Source organism: Cebus imitator, unplaced genomic scaffold (genome assembly GCF_001604975.1).
Source record: "Cebus imitator isolate Cc_AM_T3 unplaced genomic scaffold, Cebus_imitator-1.0 Scaffold23, whole genome shotgun sequence".
NCBI lineage: Eukaryota > Metazoa > Chordata > Mammalia > Primates > Cebidae > Cebus > Cebus imitator.
Genome location: NW_016107338.1, coordinates 2909377 through 2934336, shown reverse-complemented (window position 1 = coordinate 2934336; position 24960 = coordinate 2909377). Strand labels below are relative to the sequence as shown.

The following is a 24960-nucleotide window of genomic DNA, read 5'->3' as shown; positions in this document are numbered from 1 at the left end:
CGAAGTTCTCGTGTTGCATTTTTCAGGTACATCAATTCACTAATATTCCTCTCTATGTTGTCCATTCTTGTTAGCATTTTGTCAAATCTTTTTTCAAGGTTCTTAGTTTCTTTGCATTGGGTTAGAACATGTTCTTTTAGCTCACTGTAGTTTCTTATTACCCACCTTCTGAAGTCCGATTCTGTCATTTCATCACACTCCTTCTCCATCCAGCCTTGTTCCCTTGCTGGTGAGGAGTTGTGATCCCTTTTAGGAGGAGAGGTGTTCTGGTTTCGGGTGTTTTCATCCTTTTTGCACTGGTTTCTTCCCATCTTTGTGGGCTTATCCACCTGTTGTCTTTGTAGTTACTGACCTTCAGATTGGGTCTCTGAGTGAACTTCCAGTTTGTGGATGCTAAAGTTACTTCTTTTTCTTAGCTTTCTTTCTAACAGTCTGGCCCCTCTGCTATAGGACTGCTGAGGGGCATTCCAGGCCCTGCTTGCCTGGGGATCACCTGCAGCAGCTGCAGAACAGTAAGGGTTGCTACCAGTTTCCTCTTCTGCTATCTTTGTCCCAGAAGTATGCCCGCCAACTGTCAGTCTGTTTTCTCCTTTATGAGGTGACTCTTTGGATATATGGGGGTCAGGGAGCTGCTTGAGGAGACAGTCTGTCCTTTATTGGTGCTCAAGACCTGAGCTGTGAGCTCCGTTGTTCATTCAGAGTTGCTGTGGAGGTACGTTTAGGTCTGCTGCAGCAGAACTCATAAACTCCCTTTTTTTTGTTTTTTCCCAGGTGCTCTGTCCCAGGGAGTTAGGGCTTTATTTATGAGTTTCTGTTGTGCTGCTGCCTTTTTTTTTTCTTTCAGGGCTGACCTGCCTAGCGAGGAGGCAGCCTAGTCACTGTCTGCCTGCAGAGGCTTTGCTGAGCTGCTGTGGGCTCCGTCCAGCTGCCATGTGATCTTCCCTGCAGTCCTGTTTATATGGGTATAGTTAGAACTGCCTTGGCAATGGTGGCCCACCTCTGTTATGGCAGACTCTCTCTGTAGTGGCAGGTTGCCTTGGCAATGGCGGGTTGCCTCAACAACAGCAGGCTGCCTCAGCAATGGTCAGACTGCCTCCGTAATGGTGGAGTGTCTCAGTAATGGCGGACGCCCCTCCCCCACAGAGCCGGACCGTCCTGGGTTCAGCTGTGCTTGCTGTAAAACTCTCAACCCAGAGTGTTTTCAATTACTGTGCTTTTTTTTTTTTGTGGGGGGCGGGGCGGTGGGACAAGCCGAGACTGATCACCTGGCTCCCTGACTCAGAGTCTTTTTTGTTGTTGTTGAATGGTGAACTATCTCCCAGTGTTCCAGTCGCCTGTTGAAAAGGCGCTGGGATCTCCTGTGCCACAACTCACTGAGCTGGCTGAAACAGTGGCACTGAGATTCTTGGCGGTTTTTTTGCCTAGGAATCTCCTGGCCTGGCTCGCTATTTCAGATGAATGGGCGACTCTGCCATCTCAGGGCTCCAATTGCCAGCTAAAAGGGCACCCGGACCAGTGTCTTTTGTACAGAGAACTGCCGCACCAGGGTTTGGGCAAAGCAGCCGCTCAGGCCGAAACAGCCACGATTGCAACCTGTGGGGCTCCTCTGCCTGGGAATCTCCTGGTCTGTGGGTAATAAAAATCCGTCTGGAAATTCGGCGTCCACTCACCCTCTGCACTTTCACTGGGAGCTGCAATCCTGAGCTGTTCCTAGTTGGCCATCTTCCCCTATATCTGTCCATATTTTACATTCTTATAAGGAATTGATATTCTTCCTGTCACTTTCCCTTGAAATCAAATAGCATCTTGAAAACTCTGATATTAAAATGGGAGACGCTGACACTTGAATAGAAATGCCCTAAAGAAAAACTTTTCTGGAACTTTGAATTTGCCATTAATCATCTGCCTCACCTTGGATCAGTACCTTATCTTTCCCAGCTTCATGTGTCTGATTTCTATAATGAAGAGGTTGGACTGAAAGATCTATTTGATCTCTTCCACTTTGACACTCTGGAATTCCAGTGGGAATGTTTCAGGTGTGTAACAGTTGATGCTTGTTACTCAGTAACCTAAAGACAGGCAGGGCTGGCTGGGTGAGGTCAGAGCAGCAGGCCCTAAGTGTTAGACTTAGGGTACCTTGTTAGCTTTTCTGAGTTCACTTGTATATAAAAATCATACTTCCTAGGATGTCTCTTTGAACTAAACTAGAAAAAGGAATGCAGTGTTATGTTTGGTATTATGTTCGTCTTGGCATATTAAAAGTCCTAAAAGAGAGGATTCTTTTGGAGGACTGTGATAGAAATTACTAGGACAAAAATGAATGTGTCTCCCTTTCTCATTCTTAAAAGAAACTTAAGCTCATAAAATTAGGTTAATTATTCACATTACAAAAGATGTCATTATTTGATGAACAAGTTTACTAAAGATTCCTTTTCAATCAATGGCATAGCAAAGTAGTTGCCTAACTGCTCTTCTCCAATCTAAACAACTCGGTTATTTTAGACTTTGGTCATATGAGCTTGTTTCCATCTATTTGACTATTTAGGTTTTTTTATCCTGAGCACCAGTCATTTATCATCATACACTGTAACTGTGATAACCAGCACAGAGCACAATATTCTCAGAATCAATCAAGACAAAGGAAACTTAAGAAAAGGAACACATCTTGGAGCTTGAAGTCATTCTCTCAAGATATCCCACTGGCTCCAGAAAATGTGAGCATATGATGGGAAATATGAGTCCCCGCTTTTCACAAGGACACACAGGATACAATGTCTTAGCAAGGCACATCATGACATGGTAATTATCAGACATAAACATTTTTAAAGCCTTAAATGCAAATAGCATTTGTCAAAAATGCTTTGAAGCCAAAGGCACTACAAATTCTGTAACACACACACCCTTTGGACATTTGTAACATACACACCCTTTGGATATTTGCCAATGGACATTTGCAATGTCATTGGTGCCTAACAAGGACACAGAAACTCTAATTCTCTAAGTATATCAATAGCATTATTGAGTATTATATTTACAATAAGGGAGAAAAATAAACCAAAAGAATAAATTGGGGATTTTAAGTAATAAACTGCAGGTCTATGTAGTGTTACCTAGAAGTAAGTTATAAAGTTTATTCATGTATTCATTACACAAATAATTATTTATTGCCTTTTATTTGTCCACTTTTCTTATCCAAAAAAATGAGAATAATAATACCATCTACCTCATAGGGTTATTGTGATTAGACTTTAAATACTTATAAATATAAATATGTCATTAACACAGCCTGACATGTAGGAAGTACTAAATAAATATCTATTTATTTACTATAATGGAGCCAAGTATAAAGATCTGGGATACGTTTTGGAGGATTGAACCAACAGAATTTGCTGACAGACTGGATGAAAAAGTGAAGGAAAGAGAAACCAAAGACAACTCTAAAATCTTTGGCTTGAGCAACTGGGATGATGACATAAGGAAAATGCAAAGAGAAATGGTTTGAGTAATGAAATCAAGAGCTCTCATAGGGTCATTTAGGTTTGATCTGAGATGCCTGTAAGACATCCATGTAGAAATGTCAAGGAAGCAGTTGAGTATACATGTTCTCAGCAGTCTACCCAACCCTACTGGAAGTAAGATCCAGAGACCAGCAACATCAGCATCGCAAAGCTTATTGGAAAGGCCAACTCTCAGGCCCCACTCCAGACCTATGAGACTGGAATCTACATTTTAACAGGATCCCCAGGTGATTAGGATGCACAGTAAAGTTCCAGAAGCAATGAATTAGAGTTCTGGGGAGATAAGAACTTTGGATTCATCAGCACATAAATGGAGTTGAAAGCCAAGGCCCAAAAGAGCTCCCAAGAGAAGAGTGTATAAGGAAGGCAAAGTGGTGCAGGGCAAAGCTCTCTCACACTTAGAAGTCTGGTGGAGGAAAATGAACTGCACAGAAGAAAAAGAGGAATAGCCAGTGAGGCAAGCGAAAACCAGGAAAGGACAGTATTCCAGGCCAGATAATCCAAACGTTTCAAGAAGTGGGCAACTGTGTTGAATGCTGCTGACACGTCAAGTAAGATAAGAACGGAGAAGCCATTAGATTTGGCAATATGAAGGTCATCTTCAATAATCTTGACAGGAATAGCCTCAGTGCCACAAAGAGGACAAGTATAAACAGTGGGGAACAGGAAAAGATATGGAGCAAAGGCAACTCTTTTTTTTTTTTCTTGAGATGGAGTCTCCCTCTGTCATCCAGGCTGGAGTGCAGTGGTGCGATCTTGGCTCACTGCAACCTCTGTCTCCCAGGTTCAAGTGATTCTCCTATCTCAGCCTCCCGAATAGCTGGAACTAGGTGCCCGCCACCACACCTGGCTAATTTTTTGTATTTTTAGTAGAGATGGTGTTTCACTGTGTTAGCCAGGATGGTCTTGATCTCCTGACCTCGTGATCTACCCACCTCAGCAGGATTATAGGTGTGAGCCACCGCACCCACTGTGGCAACTCTTTCAAGGAGTTTTGCTGAGAACATAAGGGAGAAATGGGAGGAGGGAGGAGGGAAGAAAGAGGCTGACGATGCAGAAAAGAGGCCAATTGCAAGGTAGTTTTTGAGACGGTAAGAGGGAAAAGGGCCCAGAGCCCAGAAGAAAAGATGGCCTCTGATAGAAGCAGGGTCCCCTCAACCCAGAGCAGTATGTCAGGGTATGGGGGGCGTGGGGTTGGAGGGTGGGAAGATGGGGGAGCTCCCAGCTCACTGTTTGTTTCTCAATGAAGTTGGAAGCACCCAGCAAGGTGGGTGGGATGCAGAGGAAAGGAAATTTGGAGAAAAGAGGAGTGAATTTGTCATTCTGCAAAGTGGGAAAGTAAATGCCTTAAAATTGCCAGGTAGTACAGGATGCTTTTTTGAGATTTTTGGCAATGCATTTTAAAAACCCCACGCTCACCCATAACATTTCCTCCAAAATGTCCTTATGTTCTAAAGCATAGAGGCATAAATCACAAGAAAGTACATCTTCTCCATCAATTCTCATTATTCCTGTAAGCATTTTATTACATTAAAGGTCACCGTCAGCAGAGCAAGGCTAGACAAGGGAGTCATCATAGAGCCACAGCAAGATGATACAAAGGGACAGAAGCCTTCCCTCCATGAGATTTATGGCTGAGGGGTGAGGCAGGAATTAATGACCTGAAAACACAAGATGCCTCAAGGGAGGGAGTTCTTACAATTCACAAGAAGCTAGGAGATCCCTCCTGAGACAAGTGCTTTGGTAAACAACACCAAGTACTGTTAATTGCCTTTAATTGAGTTTTGAACAAGCCCAAAGTCAATAATACCTCCTTGGTTACCTTCCTTCCTGCTTGGAAACCAATGGAATGGAACAGTCACATAATTCTTTGCAGCACTTCCAAATTCAGTACATAAAGCCCACTTCTGTGATCCACAAATGAAGAGGCTAAGAGTGGCTCTCCCCCAGCACCCTGTTGCCCCACAGCACTCTCTCCCACATCCCAGGTTCACAGGGCCTGGGTGCACATCTTCTCGAGCTCTATAGCCACCTGCATCTATTTCCACTCTTTCAAAAACCCCATCACCTTGGAAGCACAGTCTTCCAACTTGACTTCCTGTCACTCCTCCTTGCGACTCTCCTCTACTGCTCTCCCAGCCACTCCCCTCATTCTCCAATGACTCAGCTCCTGGCTGACCATGTTCCCCACCACCACTCTCCTTACTCATTCCTGCTGACGTTGACATCTACACAGTGACCCACGGACACCCACCATCACATCTCCATGGCTTCCAATGCCACTTATCTCTCCTTCCAACCCAGCCTCAGTCACTGTCTCCAGTGGTCATACCCTAGATCTTGCTGCCACCAAGATCACCACCTTCAATGTGTGGGTGTCAACATCCTATTCTTTGACCATCCCCTTCCAGCCTACCTACTCTGGCACCCCACCTCCTAGCAATTCTCCAACATCTCTGATACCTGCTAATCACTTTTTAATTATCTACCTCCAAACTCTACTCTTTCCACTTCTTCTCATGTAGCTTAAATTAAACTATCCATCTGGGTAATAATTCCCTTGCAAAACACTTCTAACTCCTCTGCCCTCTCTCCCTTCACTGTTTCCAACTCACAGAGACCCCACCCTTGGTTAAACCTCATGTGACCCTGCCCCTGCCTGCATCTGAGCCATTGACCCTTGCACAAAACTCTGCAGACTAGACTCACTTCAACTAACTCTCTACACCTGTCAAATGATTTCTTAACATTGCCAAGCAACCTGCCCTTCCCTTGAAGTAGAGACTCTTCAGCAGGATCATTTCCCACCTTCTCATCTCAAATCTCCCTGACTCCATCCTCACTCCACTCTCGGCCAATGATGTGGCCTCAAATAGCATATTGAAAATGACTGCAATCAGCCAGCACTAGGTCGTCCTCTGATCCAGTCTCACTAATCCACGGCAAACAGTTCACTGCTACCTACCAAGAGAGCCTTCCCTGACCACTCTGGCTAAAGCAGGCTCCTCCACTCACTCTCCCTCATGTTAAAATGAGTTTATCTTCTGCATAATGGGCATCAATGCTTGACACTGTTTGTTTGTATGCTTAGTGTCTGTCTCTCCTTACTAGAGTGTAAACTCCTGGCTCACAGCATCCCCAGCACTGCACAGTAACCACACATAGAAGGTGTTCAGGAAACACTTGTTGACTGACTGATGTGTGGAGTTGAACCATACACACTTACCTACCACTGTGATCAATTAATTACTCGTCATCTAGTATACCTGCAGCAAATTTAAATGCACTTTTTCTTAAACATTTTTTATTTAGCCCTCCTTCCCTCTCCTCATAAAAATTAACAGTGGGGCTGCTATCCAGGTCAAATTTATCTATTTTAAAAAATGTTTATGGCCAGGCACAGTGGCTCATGCCTGTAATCTCAACACTTTGGGAGGCTGAGTGGGCAGATCACAAGGTCAGGAGTTCGAGACTAGCCTGGCCAATGAGGTGAAACCCCTTCTTTACTAAAGATACAAAAAATTAGCCAGGTGTGGGGGTACACACCTGTAATCTCAGCTACTTGAGAGGCTGAGGCAGGAGAATCGCTTGAACCCAGGGGGCAGAGGTTGCAGTGAGCCAAGATGGAGCCATTGCACTCCAGCCTGGGTAACAAAGTGAGACTCCCTCCCCCCCAAAAAATAATAAGATTCAAACTTAGAGTAAGCAAACTTTTAAAAACTGAATTAATATTACAGTTTGTGATCCTCCCTCCCTCTCTAAGGAAGCAGCTCTCACAACAGAGACCACAAAATCCTCCAGAAAAGGGTTCCAGAAGCAGCCAGTGCAGGAGGGAAGAATGAGACCCCAGCTCCTAACACAGTCTCCCCTGAGCATCACCTTCTTTTCAGGCAACTCTCCCCGCACCCCTCCAAACCAGCTCACCTGTTTCCCTTTGAGACTAAGAAAATACCCCTTCCATGTTTACCTCAGGATGGCAGCGTTTTACTAATATTTAAAAGATAAGCAAAAAAGCCAGGCACAGGGGCTCCTGTCTGTAATCCCAGTACTTTGGGAAGCCGAGGCGGGCAATCACTTGAGGTCAGGAGTTCAAGATCAGCCTGGGCAACATGGCAAAACCCCGTCTCTACTAGAAATAAAAAAATTAGCTGGGCATGTTGGTGAGTTCCTGTAGTCCCAGCTACTTGGGAAGCTGAGGCAGGAGAATCACTTCAACTCAGGAGGTGGAAGTTGCAGCAAACCAAGATTGTACCACTGCACTCCAACCTGGGCAATAGAGTGAGACTCTGTCTCTAAATAAATAAATAAAGATATTAAGCAAGCTAGCAAAAAACAGAAACTATAACATTGAAGCACATGAAAAGATGCTTGGTGTCACTGATCATAGGGAAATGAACATTAATACCACAGTGAGATACTATATACCTATTAATGGTGTTTAAAATTTTTTTTAAAACCTGGCCATGCCAAGTATAGAGCAACTAGAACTCCCATACATTGGTGCTGGGAATGTAAAATGGGGCAGTCATTTTAGAAATAGTTTGGCAGTTTCTTAGAAAGTTAAGCAGACACGTACCATAGCCACATGCAATCCCACTCCTAGGTACTGACGCAAGAGAACTAAAATCTTATGTTCACAAAAAGAGCTGTATGCTAATATATACAGTGACTTTATTCATAATTGTCAAAAATTGGAAACAGCCCAAATGTTCTTTAATAGGTGAATAGCTAGTCAAATTGTGGTATGTCCATCTAAAGGCATATTTTTCAGCAATCAAATGGAATAAACTATTAATATTTATAACAATATGATGAATCTCAAAAACATTATGCAAGGTGAATGGAGCCTGACACAAAAAGCTATGCTTTATAATCCCAATTATATGACATTCTGGAAAAGACTAAATCAAAAACAGATGGGTGGTTGCCAGGGACTGTGGTTAGAGAAAGGGCATTCACACTAAGGGCATGAGAAAAATTTCTTGTATCTTGATTATGGTGGTAGTTGTTACATGACTATATACATATGTGTGTGTGTGTGTGTGTGTGTGTGTGTGTGTGTCAAAATTTATAGAACTACACATCTAAGAAAGAGGAACTTTACTGTACATATATTATCTCTCAATAAACTTGACTTTAAAAAACACAAGTAAATAAATAAAAAGTGACTTTCTGTATAACACTTGGAGTAACACAATAATAAATAATACCAGCAACACAAACAGCATCAGAACAAATCTCTTTTAAAGAACTGGTTTCTGGCTGGGCACAATGGCTCATGCCTGTAATTCCAGTGCTTTGAGAGGCCAAGGCAAGAGGATCGCCTGAGCCCAGGAATTCAAGACCAGCCTAGGCAACATAGTGAGAGCTTGTCTCTACAAAGAAATTTTAACGGTTGATGTGGTGGTGCACACTTGTAGTCCTAGGTACTCAGGAGGCTGGGGCAGAAAAACTGCTTGAGCCCAGAGGATTTCGAGGCTGCAGTGAGCTATGATTATACCACTGTACTCTAGCCTGGGTGACAGGGTGAGACNAAAGAAAGAAAGACAGAACTTGTTCTGATCCTCGGTAGCTGTACTCTAGTATTGAAAGAATTCACATGATGACTCAGTACCTTGCCTGGTACCACAGGTTCATTTCAAGGCACCATCTTGCTGCTTGCTACCTGGGAGCCAGGCAGTCACCCATCTCAGCTGTGTCTTCCATAGGGCACAAAGGACCTCACTTCAGATCCACAGCCCTTGGGGCCCTCTGATTGGGAGCATGAAAATGACTGACATCCTGAAAGGCAGATCCCACTCTTGCAGGCTTATCCAAGTGTCTCACCCATACCATCTTACAAGAACAGCAGCAAAAAAAAAAAATTACTAAATCATGTGATGACTATACAATGGGGATTACAAAGTGGGAATGGAAATCTTTCTCAAAATCTACATTTTAAAAAATGTTTTATCAGGTAAAAGGTAATGGGGGATCTCAAATAGGAGAGACACCAAGATAGTCTAGATGGGCATGGGCATGCGGACATGCTCTGCAAATAGAAGCCCCCTTTTCTTGGCACCTCATCCCCCAGGACTTGCTCTTTCTGGGGATGCATCTACCCATGGGTAACACATCTGTGAACCCAATTCAGAACAATAAAAGCCAGCCTCCCTTACATAAACTGGTGCTATAGATCCACTTTATCACATTATCAACTTAATTAAGTGTTGCCTCCTGGGTGTCCCAGTTGCAGAATATAGATTTTGGTTCCATTATTATAAATCAACTTAACAGATTCATCTTTTGACAATATTCTCTAGCTATTTTCAATAGTTTGAAGTTGATGAAAGTTTAATGTCTTAGTTCATGATTAAAAGCTCTGATCTTAATAAAACAGCAAAACAGTACAAAACAATAGACATTATTTAATTATGGAAAAATGTGTAAATAAACAAAACTAGAGAGCAGATTATAAAAAAATGCCAAGTACCTATCACCTAGCTTCAGAGTAGACTGCAGTTTGCCCAGTCTAGGTTATGCCTCTTGTCCCAGGGTCATTATTAACAGCATGTCCTCTCACTCTAAAAAGTGTGTCCGTTTAAATGATAGATTATACCCAACCTCAACAATTATCAACTCATGGTGTATCTAACTTACCTATAACGCTCATCCTCCCATAAAAAAAATTATTTTGAGACAAATCCTAAACAGTCTACCATTCTACTCATAAGTATAATAGACTTTTTAAGAAGAGATTTTATGTTTTTGACATCCTTAATCTTGATGTATCTTCCGTTGAGAACTAAATATAACAAATACAGATTTCAACTGTAACTTTACAGCCTATAACTTTAACAGTTAAGATACATAGCAGAATCCCAAAAACTGTCTTAATGATCATTGCTAAGGCCGAAAAATGAGGTAATAGTCTCCAAAGAGATGAAAACATAGCAGCAACTGAAATATTGTGTGCATTGTAACTCCATATTTACTGTTGAACAAGAACCCCTGGCACCCACTCCCTCCTTCTCCCCCAGTGAAAAAAGCCAGCAGCCCCTTCCTCTGTGAGGATCTACTCTGTGAGTTCACTTAGTTACTTCCTCACTTTCCAGGTCTAAGTCAAACATATACCGGCAACCCTGACCCCGTAAGTAACCTTCCACAGCCCTTGGAAAATAACTGCCATCCAGGTTCCTAGGAAAATTTACACTTTCTCCTAATCCTTATTTTTATCCTAATCCCTTTCAGACTATTAGCCAAACTGTTCTTTCTAATGGCTGCTTCTAATTTTCTAAGTTTCTTGAGGAGAAATAACTGAGCTTGTTAGAATTGTTTGTAAACTGAAAGTCAATCATCTTTGAGTAGAGAGGAAGAATGTTTTCATGTGTCTAGACTATTCTAGATGGGAGAAGATACTGGAATTGAGTGGACAGGGACTGCAGCTACTTGAAGGCATTTTTGTAGCAAAGAAAAACAAGTCCACCAGAGTCTGAATTTAAATTGTGGCCATATTAATAGTTTGTTTTACTGCTATGTATGACTTGATTGAAAATTAGTGCCCCTAGCTTCTAATCCAAGATGGCAGCCCTATCCTGGCTGGCCATTCCTATGTTTTTCTCTTTCCTTGGATCCCATTAATTGACTATAAGGAAATAAAAATATATAATCCTGCCTTTCCAGCGGTGACAACCTACCCGCGACAACATGCCTCTCGCAAAGGATCTCCTTCATCCCTCTCCAGAAGAGAAGAGGAAACACAAGAAGAAACGCCTGGTGCAGAGCCCCAATTCCTACTTTGTGGATGTGAAATGCCCAGGATGCTATAAAATCACCATGGTCTTTAGCCATGCACAAACAGTAGTTTTGTGTGTTGGCTGCTCCACTGTCCTCTGCCAGCCTACAGGAGGAAAAGCAAGGCTTATAGAGGGATGTTCTTTCAGGAGGAAGCAGCACTAAAAGCACTCTGAATCAAGATGAGTGGGAAACCATCTCAATAAACACATTTTGGATTAAAAAATATATATATGTATATATATATACATATATATGTATATATATTTTGTATATATATGTGTGTATATATATATTATATATGTATATATATAATATTTATTCTATATATTTGATAGTACATATACACACACACACACACACACACACACACATATATAATCCTACAATGGCAAAGTAAAAGCAGGTCATAACCAGAGGAGAGATTTCAATAAATTTCTGGAAGACAAAAAGCGATTGGGGGACTGGTGACTAATGTTTGAGGGTGAAAGAAACCATACCCTAGATTTCAGGCAGAGATAACTAAGACAGGGAGGCAGCCAAGCTTTCTGGCAGAGCCCTAAAGACATCCTGGACTCTGAGATGGCAAGTACTATGGAGGGCAGGAAGAAAAATAAAAGAGGCTAAACACAGGGCAAATTGTAGGTCTCTATACAGAGCAGCAGATCCTGCCCACCCACTCTCATACCCCAACATACAGTGGTCCCCAGCTAGCCACTCAGCTGAATTATCTCTTTATCTCAAAATAGCATGCATACACTGTTCTTTCTGGATTTATTAGCTTCAATCACTAGATGGGTCTTCTTAGAGAAACTGCACACACTGCAGGAGAGAACTAGAGCCATACTATGATGGTATTGGTGCCCCCAGAGTAAAGCCCATCTCAGGGGGTCACTTGGGGGCCCCAGATAACAATTCATATGAACTTCACCCTGGATTGAGACATTGGAGTCCAGAGAATGATGAAATCCTACCACACTACTTATTATGCAGTTAACAATATCAACCCAGTCAGACACTGAACACTTCTAAGAGTTCTCAGCTGTTTTAATTACCTTATAGACAAGTCATAGAAACCAACCATGGCTAGGGAACAGAATATTTTATCAACTTTGATAGTACAAAAGTAAATGTACAGCTAGAGAAGGAGGGAGTAGGCAAGGAGACGTGGTGGTAACAGCCTCATGTACAGAATAGAGTCAGGTGACATGATCAACAGTGGAAGGAATGGGAAATCTGGTTGTAATGAATGTATTGTCTGGAGTTATGGGGATGGCCAGAAGAGAGGTGAAGAGATGGAGGTGTGGTGTAAGCAAGCTTCAACCTTGAGGGGTTTTTTTGTTTTGTGTTATTTTGTTTTGTTTTGTGACAGAATTTAGCTCTTCTTGCCAGGCTGTAATGCAATGGCATGATCTTAGCTCACTGCAACCTCCACCTCCCAGATTCAAGTGATTCTCCTGCCTCAGCCTGGCATATGCCACCACGCCCAGCTAATTTTGTATTTTTAATAGAGACAGGGTTTCACCATGTTGGTGAGGCTGGTCTTGAACCCCTGACCTCAAGTGATCCACCTGCCTTGGCCTCCCAAAGTGCTGGGATTACAGGCGTGAGCCACTGCACCTAGCCACTTCAACCTTGATTTTTATGGCAGAAAGTCCCTAGACAATAATCACAGTTGATACGTTCAGAAACAGCAGCATATGCATATTATTTTGAGACACAGAGGTATCTACAGCAGAACAAAAAAAAAAACACAGCTAAAAGTGGTCTGCCTGTGGATAAGGGATTTGGGGTGAGATCTGAGCAGGGATTGTTGCTTTTTATTAGAAGCCCTTCAGTCCTATTTCATTCGTTAAGTATGAACAAGCATTGCCTTAAAAACTAAAAGTTTGGGGACAGGAGAAGAAGAAAGAAAAATAATGGTATATTTTATGAAATAAGAAAGAGGAAATCTCACACACAGTATGGTAGGAATGAGCGTGGAATGGTTAAGCTGTATACTGCATAACTATGGTAACAGATGTAGCTAATTTAGGACACAAATGAGGGTGCTGGAAAGATCTAAGAGAAATATGGTGTTAAGAGGGAAGGAGAATAAATTCTAAAAAAAGGGATGCTGAGATAATCAGTATAGATGCTCTGCCATCTGACACAAGGAAAGGAGGAAAGGACCAAACCAGCCCTCACTTTTCCTGTCTTTTCACAGATTTTTCAAAGTAAGCCCCAATATATTCTTATGGGGACTCCACGCTGAGTAAAGAAAGCAAACATGATAAAATTCATACTCAATAAAATAACACAGGCAGAAAATCATGTCCATTGTTAAATGAATTTGTTTCATAAAGCCTCCATGCCTTTCAAAGTTTAATAACTTCATTTGTTCCTTGAGAAAAACAATTTTAAAACAACATTCAAATGCCCTTGTATTGATTTTCCCTTCAATAGAGTGATTCACAATCAAGCACAAAGATTTAACTACTTTTTCAAAATTCCACAGAAAATTACCAAAAGGATGTAAAAATAGGAACAAACTGCATCACTCTGGTTACCAGGGAGGCTGCCATCCATGCGGCAAGAACTACGCAGGATCAACATCTTTGCAACACTGGTTCTTCCCATCCGGGAACATGACATTCTATTTCTTAAGTAAATATTGCTAGTGCATATTTTCTGTGAAAATTGTCCATTTCATCAAGATTTTCACAGATGTTAGGATATGATAATGCATAGTGTTCTTAGGATTTCAGATCTTCATGCTGTTCCATATGTCATTTCTAGCCTTGTGAATTTTTTTGCCTTTTTATCTTAATTAGGCTTTCTGGAAGTTTGTCTATTTTATTGGCTTTCTAAAAGAACTAACTGACTAAAGGTGAGGAGAGGGCATATAAGGAGGCAGAAAGAGTTGCTTTTGGAGGGGCCAGGAGGGTGGGAGAGTATGTTCAGAAAGATGGAGTGGTTTTCAGCCTACCTAGGGGATACAGCATAAAGAAAGAGGAAAAGCAGTAGAGGTAGGTAAGGAGCTTGGGCTTTATCCGGAGGGTAGAGAAATGATGAGATTAGATTTTTGTTTTAAAAAGATCAACTATGCAACATGGTGAAACATCGTCTCTACTAGAAATTAAAAAAAAAAAAAAATTAGCCAGGCATGTTGGCATACACCTGTAGCCCCAGCTATTTGGAGGTTGAGATGGGAGGATTGCTTGAGCCCAGGAGGTCAAGGCTGCAGTGAGCATGATTGCACCACTGCACTCCAGCCTGGGCAACAGAGTGAGAGCTGTCTCAAAAAAAAAACGATAAACTATGGTTGGAGGAAAACTGGGCTGGAAGCAGGGAAGAAGGTGGGGGGAATCTAAAGTAATCCAGGATTTCAGCCAGGAGCAGTATAGCCATATGAAACAGAAACCCAAGCAAAGTAGCCCAGGCAGAATGGAAGGCAACCTCATCAACATGGAAACCAAAGTCTAGCCTAGACTCAGAAAAACTACTAGAATTGTAATCAATTCAGGGAACCATGGGGATGGGATAAAGGATGTCAAATGGTCCTTAGAGTGGCTACTGATAGAAGCCACAAGGATTTACTACTTGGCCTAGTAAGTTTTTTCCAGCCAGTTCAAGGCTGGAAAAAAGGCACAGAGAAAATCATTCCAGGTATTAAATGGAGCTGTGAAATTTGTTTTCAGGTACTTACATCCTAAGCTCCCTGGCCTCCAGATCCTGCCCTGGAAGCTTGCAGGATGAGGCCCTATGTTAGATCAAATACATTATGGGTATTTACTGCTGAGTAGAGTAGCATTTATTTATGTACTTTTGTATTTTTATTTTTAGCTGCATCTGGTGAAATGATCAGAATCAACCTTGTTTGAAGCTGGATGTATTAAATGCCCACTTTACTGGGAGCTCCCTCAGCACGTGTCTGAGGAACTGAGGGTGCTATGGTTTGGATTTTTCATCCCTCCGAAGTTCATGTTGAAGGAGGTGGTGCCTCGTGGGATGTGTTTGGGTCATGGTGGCGGATCCCTCAGGAATGGCTTGGCGCCATTCTTGCAATAGTGAGTGAGTTCTCACTCTTTTTGTTCCCATGACAGCTGGTTGTTAAGAAGAGCCTGGCACCTCCCTCACCTGTCTCTTGCTTCCTCTCTCACCATGTGATCTCTGTACACTCCAGCTCCCCTTTGCTTTCTGCCAGGAGTGAAAGTGGCCTGAGGCTTCCACCAGATGCCCAGTCTTCCAGCCAACAGAATCATGAGCCAAGTAAACCTCTTCTCTATAAATTACCCAACCTTAGATATTCCTTCACAGCAACACAGACAGACTAAGACAAGGGTCTGCCACTCCAGGTGGCAGTGCTGATAGAGTTCCCAGGGCCCCTGGATTTATATACCTCATCTCCACCCCACTGACCTTACCACAGCCCATCTAGCCCTGTTGCATTGAGCCTGCGGATACTAGCAATTAACTGAGAGGACATCACTGCTTCTTCCCAGGAAGCCCCCTTGTTGATGCTCATGGGTTGGTTGATGTTGGCTGGCACCATCTGTACTCTACCTTTTACAGAATCCTTAAAGAATCTAGGCCCATTGTTTCTTCTCTTCTCTAAAACTCAAATCAATGTTTTCCTTACTATGTTTGTCTTTGGTCATTTTGAAGAAAGGAAACGCAAACATTTAGGCCCATGATGCCATCTTAAAACCATCTACGTATGTGCGTTTATAACCCTGTACCTGCAACCCGGATCCCAGGTCCCAGCCCAGACACATACCTACATCTGCCTCTCTACTGTCCACCCCCACCTCAAACTCATCTTGTCTAAAACTGACCACTGTCTTCCACAAATCACTTCCTTCTTAGCTGTGCTGGATTCCCCAGTAATCAGACAAAGTGAGTTTTAGAGCACCAAGCAAAGCAGGGCTCCAAATCTCTTAGAATAAATTTGATATATATTTTTTGAAGTATCAAAGTTGTCACCATGGAGATGTTTTAACATTGAATAAGATACAAATGGTACAATTCTGATTTTTTTAAAGTTTATGAGAAACAAGGCTTGTTTAGGGATGCAAATTTAGATTACAAAATTATCAAAGAAAGCAAGAAAATGGTTACCATAAAAGGAAGGTGAGTGGTTACCTCCAGGGGAAGGAGGGTGTGGTCCAGGGGTGCACTGGGCTCTGGGAGTTGGCGGTGTCCTGCTTCTTGACCTGCATGGTGTTCACATGGGCATTCACTTTATAATATTTTGCCAAACTGAACGTTTGTTTCATATCTTTTTCTATATCTGTGTTATATAGATATTTTATATATTTTAAGGTTTTTTAAAATAAAGTACTCATTACAAGGGAAAGAAACAAAATTTTGTGGACTTTCGTACAGTTATTTTGATAAAGTTGGCAACAAACTTATCTTCCATCATACAAAATGCCAGAAGGCAAAAGAATATTTGGAGTTTTTAGGTAAAAAGATTATGATGAAGAAGTATATGCCCCAAAAGAGTAATGTTACTGTGAGAGGGCAACATAAAGAAGTTCTTAGGCAAGCAAGAACCACCAGAATATACTACCCTTCCTGAAAAAGATTCCAGCTAATCAAGAAATAAGTAAAAATGAATATTGAGCATAGGAAATGGACTGACTGTTGTAACCTATCTAACTCTCAGTCTAAATAGCAGCTGTTAGTATGGTTAGAAAACATAATATAAATGTTAAAAATAATTCTGGAAAACAAAAGCATACATTGCTTTAAACCAAAAAAATAAATAAATAAAAGACAATAATCTGGATCTAAAAGCCCAGATTTTTTTTTTTTTTTTTTTTTTGAGAAGGAGTCTTGCTTTGTTGCCAGGCTAGAGTGCAGTGGTGCGATCTCAGCTCACTGCAACCTCCACCTCCCAGGTTCATACAATCCTCCTGACTCAGTTTCCTGAGTAGCTGGGACTACAGATGTGCACAACCATGCCCAGTTAATTTTTGTATTTTTAGTAGAGATGGGATTTCAACGTATTGGCCAAGCTAGGCTTGTCTCAAACTCCTGGACTTGTGATCCACCCACCTCAGCCTCCCAAAGCACTGGGATTACAGGCGTGAGCCACCATGCCTGGCCTAAGCCAAGATGTTTTTAAGTCAAAAAGTTAGTGGAAGTAGATGGGCAACATGAAAGAAAGTAAAGCTGGGCACAGTGGCTCACACCTGTAATCCCAGCACTTTGGGAGGCCGAGGCAGGCAGATCACCTGAGGTCAGGAGTTCGAGACCAACCTGGCCAACATGGTGAGACCCTGTCTCTACTAAAAACACAAAATTAGCTTGGTGTGGTGGCAGATGCCTGTAATCCCAGCTACTTGGGAGGCTGAGGCACAGGAATTGCTTCCACCCAGGAGACAGAGATTGCAGTGAGCTGGATGACAGGAAAAAAAATTAAAAATTAAAGTATATTAAATCTCTCATTATTATGAAAGACAACTATATTTTTAATGTCAATAAAGACTAGTAGAAAAAATGGACAGACAACTTCACTTTTATCTAAAGAATAAGGGACTCTTACAGTACATTTAAATTAAGAAAGGGGGTAAGAAAATAGTTTGGAATTTTTTTAATGTAAAATGAAATTTTAGAAGATCTGTGACTGTAACACATATAATAAATGTAAATTTGGTCACAATTGGATTAAAAATCCAATTATGATGCTTCAAATAGATAAAAATGACATTAAAAAAGACAGCTTAAGAAGAAAGAGAATAAGCATCACGCCAGGGTAATGGAAACAGAAAGAAGGCAGGACCAGGTTTCTTACCACACAGTAAAATTTAAGACACAAATAAAAATAAAATGAGTCAAAGAAGGTTTAGAAACATGGAAGATTCACTCTTCAATGGAGAGTCAAGGGTCACAACGTCTGTGTCACAGAGGATGACCCGTCATCCCCATTTGCCTGGCACTGTCCCAGCTTTAGCACTGAAAATCCCTCATCCAAGAAAACCCATCAGTCCTGGGCAATCAGGGCCCTAAGTGATACAGCATCAAATATAACTATGTAAAAATATATTAAATATACACAAATATGTTTATAGTATATAATTACATATATTATATATCAAACATATCAATATACCTGTACATATGATATAAATATGGATTTAAAGGTATATGGGCATGCTAAAGGACATAGTAAAAGGAAAGCAGTCAAAAATATCATTTGAAGCTAACATCTCTTTTATTCTTTGACAGAGCCACTCAGGTACAAAGAAAAGTTTAAAATAACTGAGTAATATAATCAATAAACTTGTTTGAATCTATAAACTGAAGTTGACACTCTACAGAGGATACACTTTCTCTTCACCTTTCAGTAACATTGGCAAAGCTTTCCTAGGTAGTTTATCTTGGAAGACAGACCAGGATGAAATCTTTACTAGAAGCTTATCATTTCATGGGTCCTCTTTGAGTTTGGAAGATTTGGTGGTGGCTGTTGTTGAAGACAGGCAGGTTTTCATATTACTGGTTTAAAATTCTTTCAGGCTAAAACTATAGCAGCCAAGGTATACGGAGTCAAATATTGTGGCTGCAATCTTTTCTAAAGATTCAAATTTCTATCCAAGAATCTATGTGTACCCCTGTACATAGTTCAAAATGCTTAAACTATATTAAAATCCCTTTTGGAGGAAAAAATTTCTCATAGACCTCATGGTTGACCTAAGTCACTTTTATTAAAATGTAACTTAAATATATATACTCATAAATACCAGTTCTAAACACCTATGCTTTATAGCTTCTATATTATTAAAATGTCAAAACAATGTACAAATAAATACAACTATCAACTCTAAAATATCAAATTAATAAAATTTATTGCAATAGATGTCTTTCACATGTAACAACTCATTAATTCTTATATCACCATGAAATCAGTGCCATATATTTATTCCCATGTTATCATAAACTGAGCAGCAGAGAGGTTGAGTAACTTGCCTAAAATCTCACGGTTAGTAGGCAGAAAAATAATTTTTGAAGTCAGAGAGTCTGATGTCACTTAACCATCAGAACAATTACTCGTCTCTTTTTTTTTTTTTTTTTTTTTTTTGAGACAGAGTGTCGCTCTGTCATCCAGGCTGGAGTGCAGTGGTACAATCTCAGCTCACTGCAACCTCTGCCTTCAGGGTTCAAGTGATTCCCCTGCTTGAGCCTCCTGAGTAGCTGGGATTACATGTGCCCACCACCACACCCAACAAATTTTTGTGTTTTCAGTAGAGACGGGGTTTCACCATGTTGGTCAGGCTGGTCTGGAACTCCTGACCTCAAGTGATCCACCTACCTCGACCTCCCAAAGTGCTGGGATTACAGGTGTGAGCCACTGTGCCTCGCCCTGTCTTTATTTTCTTAGATGTAGGGTGCCTATTGGGGAGTTACTAAATATGCATTAAATGAAGATCTAATTCAAATATTGTTAAAATCCACAACAGCAACTTTTTTGTTGTGTTTTTACTATATCTGCTGCTAATAAATTGCTGCAAACCTGATCCATACAAAGGTAGAACTGGCATGAGATCTTCAGTCCCTGCCAGTACAGCAGTGATCACCAGGAGCTGTACTTTTGGAGTTGGCAAGCTGTGTGTGCCCTATGTGGACTCACTCTCTCTACTATTCAAACTCCCCATCCCTTCACCCGGGCTGTGGCTGGAGCCACCAGGCCTGCCCCTGGCTCAAATGGAAAGATACAAAGGCAAACACAGACTCCAGCATCAGTTTCTGGCTTGCCATCAAGACGATCCAGAACACATTTTTATTGCTAATTATTTATGATTATCACTGGAATAGGTTAGGCATGGTGGCTTATGCCTGCAGTCACAGCTACTCTGGAGGGAGAGGCAGGAGGATCGCTTAAGCCCAGGAGGTCCAGGCTGCAGTGAACTATGATCATGCCACTGCATTCCAGCCTGGGCAACAGAGCGAAACCCCAACTCAAACAGTCTGGGTGACAGAGCAAGACTCCTCAAAAAAACAAAAGATTATCACTGGAATAAAACCACTAATGTTAGAGAATCCTTCAAAATACATACATCTTCAGAACCCCAGGGGCTGAGAGACCTGTGACATGATATCATTAGCTCACACTGAGGGCCATTGTAAAAAACAACCCTATGAAACTTGGCCTTGTGTCTGACAAGGAGGTGATTGGAGGCATCATTTCAAACACTATGTCATATCAGGAAAAAGATCCTCTGTGGTCTCAGAATCAAGAACTGTTGGTCGGGAGCAGTTGGCTGGGAGCCTCTGCCTATCCTAGCACTTTGATAGGCAGAGGCGGGTGAATCATTTGAGGCCAGGAGTTTAAGACCAGCCTGGCCAACATGGCGAAACCCCGTCTCTACTAAAAACACAAAAATTAGCTGGATGTGGTGGCACGTGGCTGTAGTCCCAGCTATTGGGGCAGCTAGGCATAAGAATCACTTGAACCCAGGAGGCGGAGGTTGCAGTGAGCCAAGATCACGCCACTGCCTTCCAGCCTGGGCGACAGAGTAAGACAGTGTTTCAAAAAATATAAAACATAAAAAAGAATTGTGTTTTTATGTTCTGGCTGTGTAACGTTTTGTGTTTTCCCCACACAGCTGTTATCACAATTTATAATTATATATTCATTTGAGAGATTTTTTTTTTTTGAGACGTTGTCTCACTCTGTCATCCGGGCTTGAGTGCAGTGGCGCAATCTCAGCTCACTGCAAACCTCCGCCTTCCGGGTTCAAGCTATTCTCCTGTCTCAGCCTCCTGAGTAGTTGGGACTACAGGGGTGTGCTATGACACCCAGCTAATTTTTTCTATTTTTAGTAGAGATGGGGTTTCATCGTGTTAGTAAGGATGGTCTCAATCTCCTGACCTCATGATCCGCCCACCTCGGCTTCCCAAAGTGCTGGAATTACAGGTGTGAGCCACCTTGCCTGGCCGAGATTTCTTGATGAATGTCCATCTCTTGCATTTGCCTTTAAATGCCCATCAGGGCAGAGACCACATCTATCTGCTTTCTCCCTTTGTTCCCAGACCTCTCACAGAAACTGGCACGTAGTAAGTCCTCACTGAATGTTTGTTGAGTGAAGAACTGTGTGAATGAGTTAACAAATAAAGAATATATATAAGCCATGGGCTGGTCAATTTCTTTTTTGCTTATGTTATAAGGAATTTTAGAGCTGGATTTGTTTCCTGCCCATAGCCAATGCAGAAGGTCTTATGCTCGTGTTTTTGTATCAGCCTCATTCTTAAGACCATTTTATGACTCCACCCTTAGTTTCCTTTTCTTTTTTCCCGTCTACTTCCAAGTTAGGCTGCCTTGCCATATTTATGAATCCCTGTAAACTGTCTTAAATCCCTTTGTGGAACAGGTGGTAATAAATAAATATATCTTATCTACTAAAGCCTTTTTTATATGTATTTAAAATCTGAACACTAAACCCATTGCCAGCAAACACATTTGCTCATCTGTAAACCTTAAGAATAGCTGAGATTTGCTAATTCCATCACTATACTAATATTTAAAACAAATTAAATCCAAACCTAGAAACCACGGCATCTCAAGTCAGGCATAGTTGTACGTTTGTATGTGACAACCACATTTCTAATAATGCTAGGCAATTTGGTGGACAAGAAAGAACATAGGGCTTACTAAAAAATTCTTACGGATTTTGGATCAAAGAATAATTTATCTTTAGTGGTTTTTCAAAATGTGTTGGCATCATACTAATAATGAAAACTTTGCTCTTGCACCCTATGCAGGGAGGAGTGGGGGAGGGAGGCTGGGCAAGATCAGGATCTATAGGAGAAAAGTCTCTACAGAGAAAAGTTTGATCACATCACACAATTAAGGCAGAATATTATAAAGTAAAAATATTAAATGGTCTAACCCCCCCCTTTTAAGTCTCTAACATTATTCATATGCTAATGGAAGTATTATCTGCAAGTCTGTAATGTCATCATTCTCTTCTTTGGTCAGATTCATTCAAAGCACTTTTACTTCAAATGCTACCTAGCTATTTTTCTCTTAAAACAGAACATAACTTTCAAATCCCATTAATGAGAACATCCCTCACCGTACAAGTTAAACATCTCAGAAATCCCCGCTAGATCCACAAACTAGATGTGAAAACAGTTGCTTGTACTTTCTCCAATCCCTGGCTTCCTCCAGGATGCCAGACTAACCACTCCTTTTGAGTTACTCAGAAAGCATGAAACATGCATTTAGGAAACTGAGATTTGATTTCTATTATTGATAAAGCTCATCTGAGTCAGTTGAATCTTAGATGACAAACGGCAAGAGGGAAGAGTGGGTTTAAGGAAACAGATGGATAATAATCGTGTAGTAGAGATAAATGACAGTTTTTAAAAGAATTTGATAGGATGTGGGCGGGAGCTTGCTTTTTTTTAATTCTCTATTGTTATTTCCTATTTTCTATTTTTATTTTTGGGCAGGAGATGGAGATGAGGGGTGAGAAAAGGAAGGAAGAGAAAAGGAAAGACAATAGGCCAGACTGGAGAGCCTGATCTGCATCCTAAAGCAGTCTGCCCCTCCCTCCCTCCCTTCCCCACAACACCAAGTAGGCTTTGGTTGTGATTTCAAAACAAGCAGACACCGACTCCCGCCTCCGGGACCCGGGATGGCCTCCGCCCCGGCTGCAGAAAGGGAGGGAGGGAAGATGGAAGATAGGAGAGGAACAGACTGGCAAGACCCCCTCGGGGACAGTCGGGTTTTTTTTCCCTCCAAAGTGGTGGAGCCTCCTAAAATCCAAACCCACGAGGCCCGCTTACGTGCCTGTTGCCTGGATCTCAAGGTGGGCGGCTGCCGACGCCGCACCTGCTCGGCCCGCCCCTGCGTCTGAGTGCTGCGCCGCCCGCGGGCGATCGCGAGGCCCCGGGGGACGCGCCCAGCCCCGCCAAGCCCGCTCCGCACCGCTCCCGCGGAGGGCGGCGGCCAAGCTGGAAGGGAAGGAAGAGGAGGGGAGGGGACGGGCGGCTCCGCCCGGCGAGGAGAGGCGAAGATTGCCGCCCCTCCTTTCGGACCCAAAAGAAAGCCCCACCTGTCAGTCGTTATGCTCTGGGCGAGGGTCCCACCATCCCTAAGCAGGGGGCAGCGCTGGCAACCCCGATTTCCTAAGCGTCTCCGACGCTACATCATCACCAGAAACCTTGAGGCGCAAAACACACGGCCGCCGGCCAGGGCTGCAGCGCAGACGCGCTCTGCAACAGACGCGCCCCACCTGGGCCAAGCGGCTCCCGCCCCGCCGAGGGGTGCCAGGGTCTCCGCGCCAGGAGACCAGCGACCCCAGGCAGCCCACCAGGCCCGCTCCCCAGACCTTACCTCCTGCGCAGCATCTTAGCCATCTCCGGTCTGCCACTGCGGGTTGGTTTTGTGATTTTATGGGGTTGGGAGGGTGCGCTTAAAAAATCCACCTAGCTAATCTGCAGAGCAGCCTTTTCTGCCCATGCTGCAGCCCGTGCTTGTCAGAGCTGCCGGGAGATCCCACAGCAGTGCAGCGGCTCCGCGGCGGCGGAGAGGATGACGCGCCACGGACGCCGCAGCTCCTTGACAAAAGGCTCTGCTTCCCGCTCGCCCCTCACAGCCCTGCCGTCAGAATTAAAGCCATTTCCCGCACGAGGCTAGGAGGAAATGAGAGCTCTCCCGGCCCTGCGCGCTGACAAAAGGCCGCTGCGCGGTGCCCACAGCGCCCCCTCCAGCGGGCCGCGCCGGCCGCCCGAGGGCCGCGGTGCTGCAGTGACCCCGCCCGCAGCGCCCCCCCACCGCCCCGCAGCGGCCCCGCCCTGCAGCAGCCCCCAACGCCCCGCAGCGCCCCCCACCGCCCCGCAGGGGTTCCACCCCGCAGCGCCCAGCTCCAGGTAGCGCCCCCTCCTGTGCCGCCGCAGATCCCCCGCCAGGCTTCCAGCCCCCTTCCACCCCCGCCCAGCACCGCTCACTGCCCGTGACGACCAGAGCTAAGTAGGGGAGTCTGTTACTAGGGAGAAAATCTGAAGCAGAGCTCCCTTGGGGGAATGTATCCTCCCTGGAAGGAAGAAAGAAAAAGTCTTACACTAGGAGTATTTATTTTCGTCTGGAAAGGACATCTAGCTTTCGGGAGATAATTCTATTAGTGATTTTAACAGCAATTGTTTGACTGAATTCCAAACCAAAATTCTCCCAGTCCTGATTCTCACTCCCTTTTCAACTAGGACAAAAATTTTGTTGTGGCCCCGCCCTTGGGGGCTGTGAGCACAACGCTCTCCAACTGTCACCACATCCTCCTCTCACCCCTTTCCGTCCCCAGTCTCCTGCCTCAGAAGGAACAGGTGTGTTGTGAGTGGGGAACTAGATAGGGAACCAGAACACACCTTGATCAACACACTTAACCTCTCTGGGCCTCGTTGTCTTCCTCTGTAAAATGACAGGGTACCTAAGGCACCTCCCATTTCCAAAACTTTCAAGGGGTGTTAAGAGGTAGCTCTGGACTTTTCACCCCCATTATCTCTACCAGTCCCCAAAACTCCCCTCAATCAACATTCTCTCCAAGGGCTTTTGAAAATGTGCTTGTGAAATGTACCGCTTCCAGAAAAGCCTCTGGCCACTGATCCGAAACCTGATCATGGCCCCTTTGCCCTTCCAGGTTCGGGGGCACCATAGCCCTCAGACGCCCCCACAGACTTCACTGGT

At 43.1% G+C, this 24960-nt stretch overlaps 2 protein-coding genes across 3 annotated transcripts in view; one reads left to right on the top strand and one right to left on the bottom strand.

Annotated features, from left to right (window-relative positions):
* The window catches only part of ADD2 (adducin 2), a 117816-nt gene extending 93785 nt beyond the window's left edge, over positions 1-24031 (bottom strand). For both annotated transcript variants that reach the window (XR_001823048.2, XM_017522016.2), the window contains exon 1: positions 23617-24031. The gene's annotated coding sequence lies outside the window, so the exon portion shown is untranslated. The remainder of the gene's footprint in view (positions 1-23616) is intronic.
* Positions 11177-11510, top strand: LOC108299638 (40S ribosomal protein S27-like). The gene has a single exon (XM_017522018.2). It carries the CDS (start codon positions 11205-11207, stop codon positions 11454-11456), a length of 252 nt encoding a protein of 83 aa, XP_017377507.1. The 5' UTR covers positions 11177-11204; the 3' UTR covers positions 11457-11510.
* Positions 24032-24960: the final 929 nt, after the last annotated feature.

Coding starts and splice junctions, on each gene's coding strand:
- LOC108299638 (XM_017522018.2), top strand. CDS start 11,205: ATGCCTCTCGCAAAGGATCTCCTTCATCCCTCTCCAGAAGAGAAGAGG.